Consider the following 14,823-nt stretch of genomic DNA (forward strand, 5'->3'; position numbering starts at 1 on the left):
TTGAATATGCGTTGAACAAGTCGTTGAATATACGTTGAACAAGTCGTTGAATATCGTTGAACAAGTCGTTGAATATACGTTGCATTCGTCACTTCAAAGATGTCAACGTAGAACAGATGAAACCAATCGCCTTAGTTTCTACCAGGAAGATGGAAGAAACGAAGGGGGATGCATATCGATCCATGCTTTTGCCAAAGATGACGGCAGGACATTAGCAAAACCTTGTAATTTCATTCGTTACGTTGAGTACATTGGTTTGTGCTGCTTCACAAGTCATAACGAGCTGATGTGTGCATCACATGACTTCTTTTTACGCCAATTTAAGGATAATAGCGCCTTGGAGTAAGCAAGGAAACACTAAATATTTTCACCCCTAGTTTCTTGAGAACCGAAGCAAAAAAAAACGTTAAACACGGATTTATTTCCCCATTATTGGCAATTTTAATACGATTCAGTGGTTAACTCTCTAAATATCACCAACATTGGCTAAATTAAAACCAGGTTTGAAAATTAAAAAAAAAAAAAAAATCGCCAAATTTTTCGCCAAAATGGCGACAAAACTTGGCGGCCAAAAGCTTGGCGATATATCGCCAAGTGTTTGACAAATTGTAACACCACTTCAGTTAGCATTGAAATTACCAATAATTTCCCCCCACAAAGGTGTAAAAGATCCCCTTAGGAACATCCGATTGCAACCAAAAGGGAAGGTGCACAACTAGACCCCACTGGGAGTCTGTGTACCAAGTATTAACTTTCTAGGGCATACCGTTCTTGAGTTATAAGAGATATATACGTACATACGCACATACATACGTACATACGGACGTCACGAGAAAACTCGTTGTAATTATCTCGGGGATCGTCGAAATGGGTATTCCGGGTGTCTGTACGTTCCTAGGCCACGTGTACCTAGGCCTATCCACGTGTGGTCGGGTCGAAAAAAAAAAAAAAAAAAACCCAATATCCATTCGGGGGTGAGCAAAATGGAAATTAAGGCCGATTTTTGAGTGAAATTTTTTTTGCGAATACATACTTCCTTTTTTGTAAAAGGAAGTAAAAAGTGCCCAAGCAGGGATATTGCGGGCAGAACTACTTCGTTGGTCATTAAAAAGTATCGAAGCAGAGATACTGCGGTTCGAACTAGTCATGAAAAGTTTTTAACGGTATGAAAACTATCAAAGATACAAATACATTCTAATGAATGAATTCTTTAAAAAAGAAGTTTTTGATATTAATGGATTTGGCACTGACGTCATCGGCTAATTCAAAATGAAAATTGTTTGTTCATGAAAATGAACGGCGGTACTATTTATGTATAAGTTTAGCGTTACTTCTAAGCGTTTCGTATTGTCAGGCTAATTTTATGTGGCGATGCTTCATCCTTTTACGACTGATATATTTCTGGGTTCTAAATAAAATGTCAATATAGTTAAAATCTCATATTCTTACTTGCACCCATTCAGCATCTTTAAAATTAAAGGACGTGCTTTCAGTAAAATCTGAACTAATGCATTTGAAAAAATAATACTAAACCAGACGATTCAGTGTTATATTGAATTTCAATGTTTCTATAATTCTTTCTAACATTTACAAAATCTGGATAAAATAAATTTTATGATGTCTTACATTTTTTGCATAGTTAAGTATTGACGCCAAAACGCCCTCGACCGCCATTTCAGTATACTGTTTTTAAAAGAAAATATTTTCTTGTCACACACGAAAAATGTTTTGATTTAATTTTTTGACATAGTTTTTATTTCAATACTAAGCGCTGATTGAATTTTTATTTCTTCACCTACCATTTGGTTCGACAATTTGTAGAACTCGCCCAGAAGGCAGAAGACTAACTTTATTCTCCTGCTTAAGAAACATTTGGGGTGTCATCCCAGCTGCTATTTTGAGTCATGAATTTTCTATGCTTAGAAGCACTTTTTTTTTCCAACTTACAGAAGTAGAAACAGAAATATGTGTTATAAATAACTGAGCCATTCAATTGCCAAAATGATCAATTCTAAAGACAGAAATAAAGAAAACTGATGAAGATACTTTAGTTCGTATTAATATATCAACTGGGCGTTAACTCGTGTTAAATTTTCCGTCGTCACATGGTTAGAAGGTTACTTATCACACACAAACTTGATTACAACTTCATACTAAAGTCAGTAAAGCACTTTTGCAGTTAGTTACGTAAGTTTTTAAAATAAAGAGTTAATCACACTGGTACGTGAAACGTGAATGACTTCTCTAACATTCATTGAGTCTGAAGCAAGCTTGTCGCTGCCAAAAAAGGATTTAATTATTTCTTATTTGCGTTCCGGCGCGGAAAAAATTACAACTATACCCTTGATGCACTTCTTCCATTGCAAGTTGATATAGCTAAACAAATACATTGAAATGTGACTGAGCTATGTGACTTAATAGGCTTTACTACTTGAGGTGAAGAAATAGTGAAACAGTTGCTTTTACAGACCTTTTTTCAAGAGGATTAAATCTCCGACGAACTCGGGGTTCCTGTTTCGGATGATGACTTCAGTCAAAGTTCCAGCAGTCACAAGCAGAGCAACTATACCTATGATTGTCCTGTTAAAACAGAAACGTTAGAGTAAGGATGGTAAAATATTTGAATTTAAAGTAACATGAAATCTATCAAAGTTTTTTGCAAAAATTAACTAATTTACTGCAAATTAGGCGGAGAATGCATACCTTTTAATGTAATAATTGTTATGATATTTTGTAAAAGTTGCTGCTGCTATCTACAATGAGTTTTTTTTTTTTTTTTTTGCTGTCTTTGTGCGTTTGTGCAATAATCATTGCTCTTGTTTAAGGAAAGTGTCACACAATAAAATGTTCTCTAGACAAAGAAATGTGGAGCTAAAATCAAAATATTTCTAGAATGGTAGCAGCAAATAAAACTCTGTATAGAAAACGAAATGCGCTGAACTTACTTTAAACTTTAAGTAATAAGTTAAGGGATCTACGGACCTTTAACCTTCAAAATTTTCGACTTTCTGAAAAAAATATATGTTATGCATAACTTAATTCTGAGCAATTTGATACCTTATTTATTACCATACGCAAAAAAACTTTTCAAGTCAAAATATATTTTCGCTCAAAATTTTGGAAAATTTTGATATTAACTTATAAAATTTCAGTAAATAAATAATGATAAATTTAGGTTCAGATCATAAAAATAAACCAGACAAACATGCATAAAAAGTTTTACGGAAATATATAAGAAACTTTTTGAGATATCACGCACGCAAAACAAAAAACCGGCGCCTGAGAAAAAGAGACTTAAACAGCTGCTGTTAACATAAATCTCTATGGGGAAAGTTTACGCATTTTTACGATAACTTAAAAAGTTTTTTGCGTATGGTAATAAATAAGGTATCAAATTGTTCAGAATTAAATGATGCATGACATGTATTTTTTTTCAGAAAGTCGAACATTTTGAAGGTTAAAGGTCCTTAGACCCCTTAAGGAAACACTTAAACGTGTGTATGGAATGCATCGGTTGTCTGATAGAAAGTGAATTTAAAAACTATAATTGAGTAGCAATGTTTCCAAAAAGACGTCAGTAACTTAAAAATTATATTTGCTGAAATACATTTTAACGCCTTCTCGAATTTCAGACAAAAAATCACTTATAGTTAATGAATTGTTTTAAGTCTAAGTGATTACAGTGCCGTTAACTTTGCAAAAGACCATCCAGAGTTTTCTTTCTAGTTTCGTCATAACAGTCCATATATGTATTCATATTACGTTGTATGCGTATAGGCAATATGGATTATAATCATGGGCGGATCCAGAAAATGTTCAAGGAGGGGGCGATTTTTTTATATTTATTTATTCTTGACTCTTTTGAACTTCAATTTCTAAAAACTTTCGAAGGAGTGCACGAAACCCCATCGCTAACCACTATTTAATCAGAGGTGTCCTACAGATGCGTTTATTTCAAAAAAAAAAAAAAAAAAAAAAAAATCCAGGAAGAGCCTTTGAACCTATCTCTAATATTATCTAAGATTGTCTAAAATTGAGATTTAGGTACTTCAGTTAAAAAAAGTCCCGTATAAAGTTCCAGTCCCTATCTCCAGAGTAATAAGAGATGGGCTACGATTACGTTTTCACTACTTCAATTCCGGGAATGAGCTCCCTTTCTTCTAACACCATCAAAGGTTATGTAAAATTGCGTTTTTGGAAATTTAATATCGAAAATATACACGAAGAAAGTTCCTGAATCTCAGCTCAAGGAGGGGGCGATCGCCCCCATCGCGCCCCTCCCTTGTATCCGTCCTTGATTATAACCAAGGACCCATAGGATCCAAGGATCCAAGGAGGTGGGGGGTCTAATCCATAAACCCTTTCCCTTCGCTGCACTTCTGCACGCATGTATACTTGTACCATGGTTCTAGTAAATTGTTTTCATGAATAATCCTTTCTATTTGGGGGGGGGGGCGTGGGGCTCACAATAGTCAAAGACAAGATTAACGAAACAAAGAATCACGCATGTATACTTATACCATGTTTCCAGTAAATTGTTTTCATGAATAGTGCTTTCTTTTTTTGGAGGGGGAGGGGGGGGGGGCGAGGGGCTCACAACAGTCAAAGAGAAGAGTAACGGAACAAAGAATAAAAACATCTTCAGCAAAATAGGTCCTGCAGCTGAATATGTTAAAATCTTGGATTTATTTACATAGTTATAATGTACTTTAGAGTGGACGAAAAATACTTTTTTTTTCCCGTTGATAATGGGTAGTGCGGAAAAGATGCCATTGGTGGAGGAAAGTGCGTATAAAAAAATTGATTTTTTTGGACAATTTCTTTATTTGCCGCTATTTTAGTTGAAGTTTCGACCAAATGCTGTTTTTTGATATTTTTAGCGAAATTTGAAGAATAGTATTTTTATATTTTTGATGATGGGTAGCCAACAGTGGCACTGAATTCCTATAAAAAAAATTGAGGTACGAGTATGTGGTATAATTTCTTCCTTTGCCAGAAATGCGTAGAAGTTTTGGCAATTGCATGTTTTTTTTTAAAGATTTTTAAAAATTTTACCAAAACTTTAAAATACTGTTTTCGCCGTAAAAATATGAAATATAATTATTAAATTTGTTACATATGCATTTTGGTGTGTTGTAAATTAACTGCTATATTGCTTATAGACTTGAAAATTTGAAATGTGCTGTTAGAAAACTATGTCAGCTGCGTTCAAAATTAAATTTAATCGGTACAGAACTCAACAAAGATCTAAGGAAGGAATGGATGTACAGAAAATTCTGCCCACACTTCCAACAGATTTTTTTGTCTACACTGTTCTAGGCAATAAAACTTTTTTTCGAGGTCCAATTTATGCATTTTACAGCTTTTACTTCTGTTTTGCAAACAATGAAATCAATTCTTCCTTCATGGCCATTTGCAGCTTCTGTGCTACTTTAGTAACGTTTTTATTTACTTTACAGTTGGCATAGGACGTGCAAAGAAGGCATCAAAGTCTAAAATTATTTCGGATACTATGTTTAATTCACTTTTTTTTGAAGAGAGAAATTTCGTGATTCGAGGTTCGCTGATGTTACTTGAGAACAAAATCGAACAGATCGTAGTATTCCGTAAACCTGAATTTTGATTTTGGAATCTTAAACACTCTAATTTTTTTAATGATCCCTATTTCCAGGGCAGGCTCAGCAGTTTTGCCTGTCCAGACGAAGTTGAGAAGTGTCGTCCCCTAGCCTTAATAATTTATATACTATTTTTTTTTTTAAATCATCGAGCATATTTTCACGCATTGCTACAATTCAAGCTGCAAAGAAGAAAACTAAGGAATAAGTTTGAGTTTTTCATTTTTTCTTCTTTGTTTGTCTCTTTACGCTATACTGTCATGAAATTAGCCGTCCCTAAAATCTGCCGTCCTAGGCGGTGGCATAGGTTGCTTAACCGAGGAGTCGGGTCTGCCTATTTCTGCTTTTAATTGCGGCACATTTTTTCAATTAATACTCATAAATGATACATTAGTTTTTGTCTGTAGCCAACGCACAGTGTTTCGTTAGTACAAGCCAGGTGGACAAAAGTCATGTTCAAAATTCTAAACTTTGGTATTGGGATTATGCAAACAATAAACCAAAACATGACAGTTATTTGTTTATGTCTAACTCTCTTCCGTTACGTGAGTAAGAGTGTTTACATGTACGCATCAGTTTGTAATTGAATAAATCAGTTGAATTCCAGACGTCATTTCATCACACAAAATTAAAGTGTTCCTAATTTCAAATGATTCTATTGTTCAAGATGTTTTTTATACTATTAAGTGCTTTTTCCCCCTAATTTAATTAATGTATCTGATAGTTAAACAATATTAAAAAAATGTTTAAACATGAACGACAACTTTTTTGCCTGTTTCAAAACTTTCAAGTGTTGGCAATGACTTGTACCCATTTGTGGCCGGGCTAAATTTTCTGTTTATAAAGGGTGTCCCAAAATTAACGCAAGATTTGAATTTGCCACAATTTTTGCTGTGAATTGTTGGCAGCCACGGAAAAAGAACAATTTGACAGCTGGGAGTTTAGGGTTAGTAAAAATGGAGTGTTACGCTATTATACAGCCAGCAAAACAATTTAATCACTGCATAAGGAATTTCCCGTTCGTGTACTCTCTCGTTTCGTTGATATGAGTTGTATCCTAGATCGTGTGATTTTACATCATTAGACTTCTCCCTATGGGGTTATTTGAAGTCAAACGTCTATGTCAGCAATCCCACAACCACCTGCGCATTACCTAATTGCGATATCGAGCGCCAATAACAGTAAACTGCTTGACCCGCCCAAACTTTCATTATTTTTCAAATAATTGTTCGATAATGAAAACGCATTATAGAATCGAAAACGCTCCATTTGTAATAACCCTAGACCCTCAGCTGCCAAATTGTTCTTTTTTCAAGGTTGCCCACAATTTATTGCAAAAATGGCGGCAAATTCAAATCTTGCGTTAATTTTGGGACACCCATTAGAAGCTACAGCTTTCCCATTAATAGTAAGACGTATTATAGTCAGCATACTCGAGTACAACGTGTTTTTTTTACCCAAAGCTTTGGGTGCTTACTGAGCTGAACTAAGTTTCCTAACAGCATATTTCAAGTTGAAAAATTTGTACGCAATAAGTACTTAATTTAAAACGCATTACGCATCTAAAAATTCATCACAAGCGATAAATTTCAGATAAATATGGCGTATAAACTTTTTTACTATTTGACAAATTTTATTGAAAACATTAAAAAAAAAAAAAAAAAACACACAGAAAACTGTCAAAACTTCTACGTATTAGTTGCAAAGGGAAAAACTACCACACACGTCAATTTTTTTATGGGAATTTAGCGTCACCACAAACTTTCCCGCTCTACCTATCATCGAAATTAGAAAAATACTATTTTTACTAATTTTGCTTAAAAAAAGGGGGGGGGGAGAAAAAAAAAAGAAGAAGAAAGAAACAGCATTTGGTCGAAACTTCAACCCATTTGGGGCAGATCAAGAAATTGTCCGAAAAAAATCAAATTTTTTATGTGCACTTGCTCTATTAATGGCACCTTTTCTGCAATACCTATTATCGAAAATAAAATTAAAAAAAAAAAGTGTTTTTCGGCCCAACCTAATGTACGTGTTACAAGGAACGCAAAGACTAATTCGCAATAATATTTTTCTTTTTCCAATGCATGTTTTAATTGTAGGGCTAAAAACCACTCAAATACAACTGCAAACAAGTGAAGTTAGAATTTTATATTGAACTTATCTTTTAAACACGTGTCCCGCTTCGAAAACCATGGCAACTGAAATCAATATTGCGTAAACGTCTCCGCTAACCTTTGACCTTTTAACTTTCGCCGAGAAATTGATTAGATGAAACACGGACGAGGCACTTTATAAAGCAGGCATAAGATTTTCAGTGCAAATCTTAGTTTTTTAAAATTTTCTTAAAATTTAAAAGTAACAGCTGTTGTCAAAAAAAAAAAAAAAATATTTCAAGAAATTACGTACGAAATGTTTGAAAGAAATTGTAAGTTTGGAATGAAGTATTTGGTAATTTTGTTATAATTTATGATTAAGATAAAATGATAATATTTTTAAAGGGCAGAAGACAATTAAAGGAGAGGTGTACAACTAAAAATGATTATGATTGATACAATTAAAAAGGCAGAACTGCTCTTAAAATTCAACAAAAACTAAAACAAGATAACAAAAGGGGTATTATGTTTTTGGAGACCTAGAAAAAGAAATACGATCAATTATTACACTTTCGTTTCGGCCATTTTTAAGATCCACAGATACTTGTGTAAAAACTTCAACGTGTAATTACCAGAGGTGAAAGGAATCTATATTTTTGGGTTGTGATAAATTTTCAATTTTCCGAATGAAGCAATAGAAGAAAAAACAAAAACACGTGTATACAAGAGTTGAATAAATATCTTCCTGCAATTTAACGTTATTTTCGCTTTCATACACTACTACATTTGATGATGAAATACATTTGGCGTTGTTAAAAAATATTTGAAAAAAAAAAAAAAAAAAAACTGCTACATTACAATATTGTCTACAAAGAGGGAGCCAGATAGGTGTCGGACTCTTAACTGGAGGGTTCTGAGTTCGATGGCAGCCGGTCGAAGATCCTTCGTGTTCGTTAAGGGTGACTGGAACACTTTAAATATATTCGTGATCGCAAAGTCTTCCAAGTTCCCATTCTAAATCAATATCTCTGGGCGTGTTGAATCAGGGGTTGCTCGACACCTGGTCTGGATCAAAAAACAGAGCTGTTTCCAGGGCTCTACCCAACCGGTTAAACCCCATTTAGTGGTAGGTGCGGGGGACCCTGGAGTGTAATGTAACGTCTTCAAGTTTCCCGAAGTGTCAGTCAAGATTTGCCGAATAAGAATTTTTTTTGGGAGGTCACGATGGCCTCCCGTCACCTCCCATCAAGGCACTCCTGGTAATTACATGCAAATCGTTCAAGGTAACCTGTCAAACATAATATTGAAACCGCTTACGGTTGCGATTGCTTTAGAAGACTTTCTTGACAGTCTGTACTTCGAATTTATTTAGTAAAGCCATGAGATGCAAATCCCAGTGCTTTTAATTTATTTAGCAAATTTCATCAGACCATAGTTAGAACGCCAAACACACCTTTACTTCACCTCAAAATAGAAGGATTGTATTAACACCAACTTGAGATAGACATTGAAAACACCAATACAGGGTGTCTCAAAAGGTCGTTTACAAACTTAACATGCTGGTCTGTCATATATCATGATGAACAAGATTTACATAGGAACATGTGTTCGCAAACGCAATGCTGGCGCACTCCATGCACACAAAGTCAGACACTAACGGATGCACAACATGTCACATATCTATTATACAAAGACGGTTTTATACAACATTTTAGTCTTTTAGGAAAGCTTAAAGCAGTTGCTAAAATTTGAGTCCTGCCAGCTCTCATAATCACGTTGCAACGACAACGCAGCGATCAGAGAAATCTTGTCAGAATGGATCGTTATTACGACGGTCGGTACTTCGTTCGTTGCGACGGTGTCTGACAATGAAAGGCAGCAAATTTCAACAACAGCTATAAGCCTTCCTTGAAAACTAAAATGTTGTGTAAAATCGTGTTTGTGTAATAAATATGTGACATGTTCTGCATCCGTTAGTGCCTGACTTAGTGTGCGTAGTGCGCCAGCATTGGGCTTGCGAACGTATGTTACTATGTAAATCTTGTTCATCATGATATGGCAGACCAGCATGTTAAGTTTGTAAACGACCTTTTGGGACACCCTGTATAAAGTTTAACACGGCGATGGAGCATTTTTTAATATAATCTGTGATAAAAAGTTTCAAAAACGTTATTAACCGTGTCTTTAAAAAATGCAGAGATTAATCTGAAGAACGAAGAAAAGATAAAAGTAAAAATTTTATAGCATTATTGCGTGACAAGATTTCAGTATCATAATAGTTAAACGTATAATTTAACAACTGGAAACTTAAGCATCTTAAAACTTCGTATTCCGTATCTTTCGCAGGCCATCGCCCACATTCTGTTTTAACATATAAAATTTGAAGATAACATTATACTGAAAACCAGGCAAGTAAAAGGTGATCAAGTAGTCTTAAAACGCGATATTTCAATAAAGTTACATGAAAAGTGATTACTTACAGTACAATTATCTGCTCGATTGTGAACCCTCTTCCTTCCTTGATTTCGCATCTGACCGTTGTTGCTTTGATCATAACCATTTGAGAGACTGTAATTAAAAAGAAAAATATATGTAAAATGCAAATTTCAAACTGTGAAATATTTTAGGATAGACACGTTCAGAATCTAAAGCTGGAAATAAAAATAGAAATTCCATTGCAACTATAAAACTAGTATGTTGCATCACGAAACTTTTTTCTATATCTTTCTTATAATTCTGATCCCTCCCCATGCTTGACGAGGAAACAATATTCCCAACAAAAACATAATTACACACGCCAAAACTTGACGACCATCCCCATTCCCGATTTATCTCAACGGCAAAGCAAAGAATGAAAATTGAAAATTACTTTAAAAACCTTGCTTAGAGTAATTACAAACATTTGCGTAAAATTCAAGGTTGTGTAATTATTTTTGTAGAAATTATTCATTAAAATTAAAAAATTCATTAAAGTTGAAAATTTGTATTACAACTAGTATCTACCAGTCACAATGATTTGAGATAATTTTTCAGGCTTTGGGTGAAGTGAGACCAATAAGCATTTATTAAAGTTATAATATATGTATTACAACTGGTATCTACCAGTCACAACGATTTGAGATAATTCTTTAGGCTTTGGGTGAAGTGCATAGCGAAGGGAGATCGATAAGCAGGAATTAAAATGAAGGGGTCAAGTCGAATCATTGGCTCAGCAAAAGCTTGGGCAAAGAGCTCAAGTCACGTGACTCAACAACGACGAATGGTTGACACGTTTCGCGTGAAACTAGCGAAAGAAATCTGATTTCTTCCAATGCTTTTTTTCAAAATCTACCGCGTGACTTGGTGTCTTTCCTTCACGAATGAAAGTCTTCCCTCTCTCCATTTTATTTTATCTTCTATATATATATAAATGGATGTATGTTTGTGGGTGTGTGGGTATGTGTGTATGTTCCTTATACAAATCCACAGTTTTCGTCGGATTTCTTCCAAATTTGGCACTAAGGTAAATTGTTGCTCAAGAATTCATATAGGCGGGTTTTTGGAATTTTAAAGACACCCAAAGAGGTCTAATTTCATATTTTAAGTCATAAAATTGCTCTTTTATGCACGAACGAATTTTTGTAAAGTTATGAATTTAGTCTAAATGAATAGGCCGTAAAAATCTGCCCTAGATGAAGTTTCTTCAAAGATTAACTTTAATCGTTAAATTTGTGAACATTGGTTCAAAACAAATGAAAACCGTTATCAACATATAACCACCAGGAGCTATTTTAAATGCAATCAACACAAAACGTATCCTGAACGATGGTCGTCAATGCCGTTTAGCGATGAGCGTTAAAGCATGTTTGGCGAGAAAGCCGTAGATATAAGAAATGATGCTGTACGTCGTTTCTTGAACTGCGACCTACGAAGCCAAGGGGTCCATTGATGCTACTCATGACTCTACTTACTTAGAATGCTACTGTTAGATTATAATTTTAAAATATTGTTTGATCATAAAATCCACAACAGTGAAAAGGGTTGTGTGTAATTTTTGACCAGTGTTTTTCCCGTTAATAGTAGAGAAAATACAAACATGAGTAAGATAATAATATTGCATTCAATATTGACGTACAATCTTCGACTGTTTCAGCATTAGACTACTTTTATTAAAACCACATCTATTTCATAATTCCAACAGAAATTTAATTTAATGTTTTATGATCCTTATATAACCAATTTGCAATATGTAAATTTTCTTTAAACTATTCCTTGATTTACGTCGAATTTTTAAGCAATTCGGTTCAACTATAACCGATAATCTAATTCGGTTTGATAGAAGTCGCTCCAGGTGATCAAAAAACAGGGGCAAATCTATCTATATATATATATATAAATGGATATATGTTTGTAGGTGTGTGAGTGTGTGTGTGTATGTTTCTTCTACAAATCCAGTTTTTTCGTCGGATTTCTTCCACATTTAGCACAGAGGTAAATTGTTGCTCAGGAGTTCATATAGGCGGGTTTTTGGAATTTTAAAAAGACCCAAAGAGGTCTGAATTCACATTTTGAGTCATAAAATTGCCCTTTTCTACACGAACGAATTTGTGTATAGTTTTTAATTTAGTCTAAATGAATAGCCCGTAAGAAATTGCCCTAGATGAAGTTTCTTCAAAGATTAACTACTATTGTTAAATTTAGGAACTTTGATTCCAAGCTAATAAAAATGATTTGCAACTTATAACCACCAGGAAATATTTTAAATGCAATCAAAACTAAAGGTATTCTCAAAGTTTACCGTGAATGCCGATTCGCGACTAGCGTAAAGCATGTTTGGCAAGAAAACTGAACGAAATCGGAATGCTACTATTTAGTGTTTTGAATAGCGGTCTTCGACAGTTCTATTTTACTTACTTTGCATGCTTTCTTTTGGTATTTCCGTTGCAGTAATGGTAGAACGAAATTAGAGATTAGTATTTCCCACATGAACAGGCCAGAAAATACCAAAATCATCTCGGTATCAATAATTCATTCATTATCCATGTAGAAGCTTCAACAATTAAATGTTGGATGGTCCTTAAAACCAATATGCATTGTTCTTTATACGATTCCATGATTTACGTCGGATCTTAACCTGATTCAATCCAACTAAGTTTAATCGCTGAAGTCTAACAAAGAACAAGGGTAAAAAATTCTAATTTCGCAAATAAATTGCAAAATAATCATGATTTGCAATTTTTGTCATGATCCATCTAACACGGATAGTGACCAAAATGTGCATGCTTACTTCTTTCTCTATAACGCAGTTTAATTGACGGTTTTTTTAAAAGTGTGTTCAATAGTTCACGTGCACCCACTTCCATTTTTAATGTTTTACATAACTTAAAATAATGACTGCAATGTAGTCAGTGGACCTATTCCCACCCCTCACAACGACTGTGGCCCTATAAATTAAAATTTTGATGTTCTCTAAAAAATTCTCTGTCTAAAGCAACAAACTTAAATACGTGCTCTCTCTACCTGCATCAGTGTGAGATATCATGTATAACATTTCCGGCAAGTATTACGTTTTAAAAATTTGAACTAGAACTTAAATCTTGACAAATTTCAAATCGTTACAAGACATGAACCTTGGAAAGAGCGAGCAGACACACTTTGTAAAGTGTTTTTATACTAAACATACTTTTTCTGCGAAATGTGCTTGCCTGAAAACATACAAAATAACCTATCACTTGATACCTTCATTCGAAAAACACCGCCAAAAAAGAGTGTTATCGTCTATTAACAACACTGAGTGAATTCTTTATTTTCTGTACGGTTGACTATCTGTTTAGCTTTTGGACATTGAAGATGATTTTAAATTAATCTGAAAATATTATAACTGTGTCCAAGAAGACTTTTTTGTATATATTTGTGCCTGATAATAGGGATTGACTTCTTTTTTGGTAAGCTCACGACTCTTTCTAAGGAAGCATTCAATGATTTATTTTCGAATAAATTGTACGTGGAAAGTACTGTTGCATTTTTTTTAAATCTTGGGGAAAGCAAAACCTACAAAGGAGGCACAACGCTTTTCTTTCGAAGCATCACGTAAAAGGTTGTCCCACAAGACGTGCAAAAGACAATCATTTATCTTTTCATTAAGACAATTTATGTACCGCCCGTCTGATTCAACCTCAGACAACGTACCGGTGTACACTACAGAACCGAAACAATATTCTTCATACTGTTTTGCTTTAAGTTGATGTTACTTTTTCAGCAAATGATTGATTCTCTGTGTTATTTAAAGTATTTTGAAGATTTGAGCCTAGAAAGCTGGGTGAATGTAATTTTTTTACGCTCAGATAGAATTCATACATTTGATAATCCAAAAGATATGTTGCATTAAAAAGCACCCGGGCAACGCCTGGTAGTAAGCTAGTCTCTTCTAAATGAATGAAACGAAACGCTTGAGAAACTTATAGTAGACATAAAATCGTTCATAATTTTTATATGATCCTTATTGCTGAAGTTGGTCTTAGGTCAAGCATGCTTCAAAAGCTAAAAGTGAAGGTTTCTTCAAGTACGTCATGTATCTTTTTAGAAAAAATGGGAATAAATCAGTCGTCTTCGATATTTGTGACTCTTAGGCTTGAACTCCAGACGCATACTTATTGATTTGTTATGCATTATTTATTTATTTATTTTTTTACGGGTGCAGATTTTTAACACAAACCGCACAGTGAAATGAATTAAAACAAAACAAAGGAGACTTAGCAGTATTTCTTTTTTCAACCATAAGGAAGTTCAAGATGTCAGATGTAAATTATGAGCAGGGAATATTCTAGAATATAAACGTTGGAGATTTTGTTGTCTTTGCACCAAGGCAACGCTTAACCTTCTATTACACGAGGACATAACCGCATCGGTGCTGTACGGAAGAGGATTTTGCAAGGTAATAAGATGCAATGCTACGAAAATAATTAATTAGTGTTCTGTAATTATTTTGAATGGTTCATTCAACTGAAATAAGCAAATAGCGGAAAAGAAAAATTTAGTGATCCAAGGTTGAAGATTTTTTTTTTTAATGAAAAACCTTTTTGATTCATACCGGTATGAAATCGCGAAGAGTCAGCTTGAGGTTAAGTTTAACAGTA

At 34.2% G+C, this 14,823-nt stretch overlaps 1 protein-coding gene across 1 annotated transcript in view; it reads right to left on the reverse strand.

The window, feature by feature from the left end:
* LOC129220321 (nose resistant to fluoxetine protein 6-like) overlaps positions 1–14,823 on the reverse strand; it is a 125,583-nt gene that overhangs the window by 24,501 nt on the left and 86,259 nt on the right. Inside the window, exons 5-6 of the mRNA XM_054854724.1 lie at positions 10,189–10,276; positions 2,471–2,580 (exon numbers count right to left, since the gene is read on the reverse strand). Of these exons, the coding sequence (XP_054710699.1) occupies positions 2,471–2,580; positions 10,189–10,276 (198 nt within the window). The remainder of the gene's footprint in view (positions 1–2,470; positions 2,581–10,188; positions 10,277–14,823) is intronic.

Source organism: Uloborus diversus, chromosome 1 (genome assembly GCF_026930045.1).
Source record: "Uloborus diversus isolate 005 chromosome 1, Udiv.v.3.1, whole genome shotgun sequence".
Taxonomy (NCBI): Eukaryota; Metazoa; Arthropoda; class Arachnida; order Araneae; family Uloboridae; genus Uloborus; species Uloborus diversus.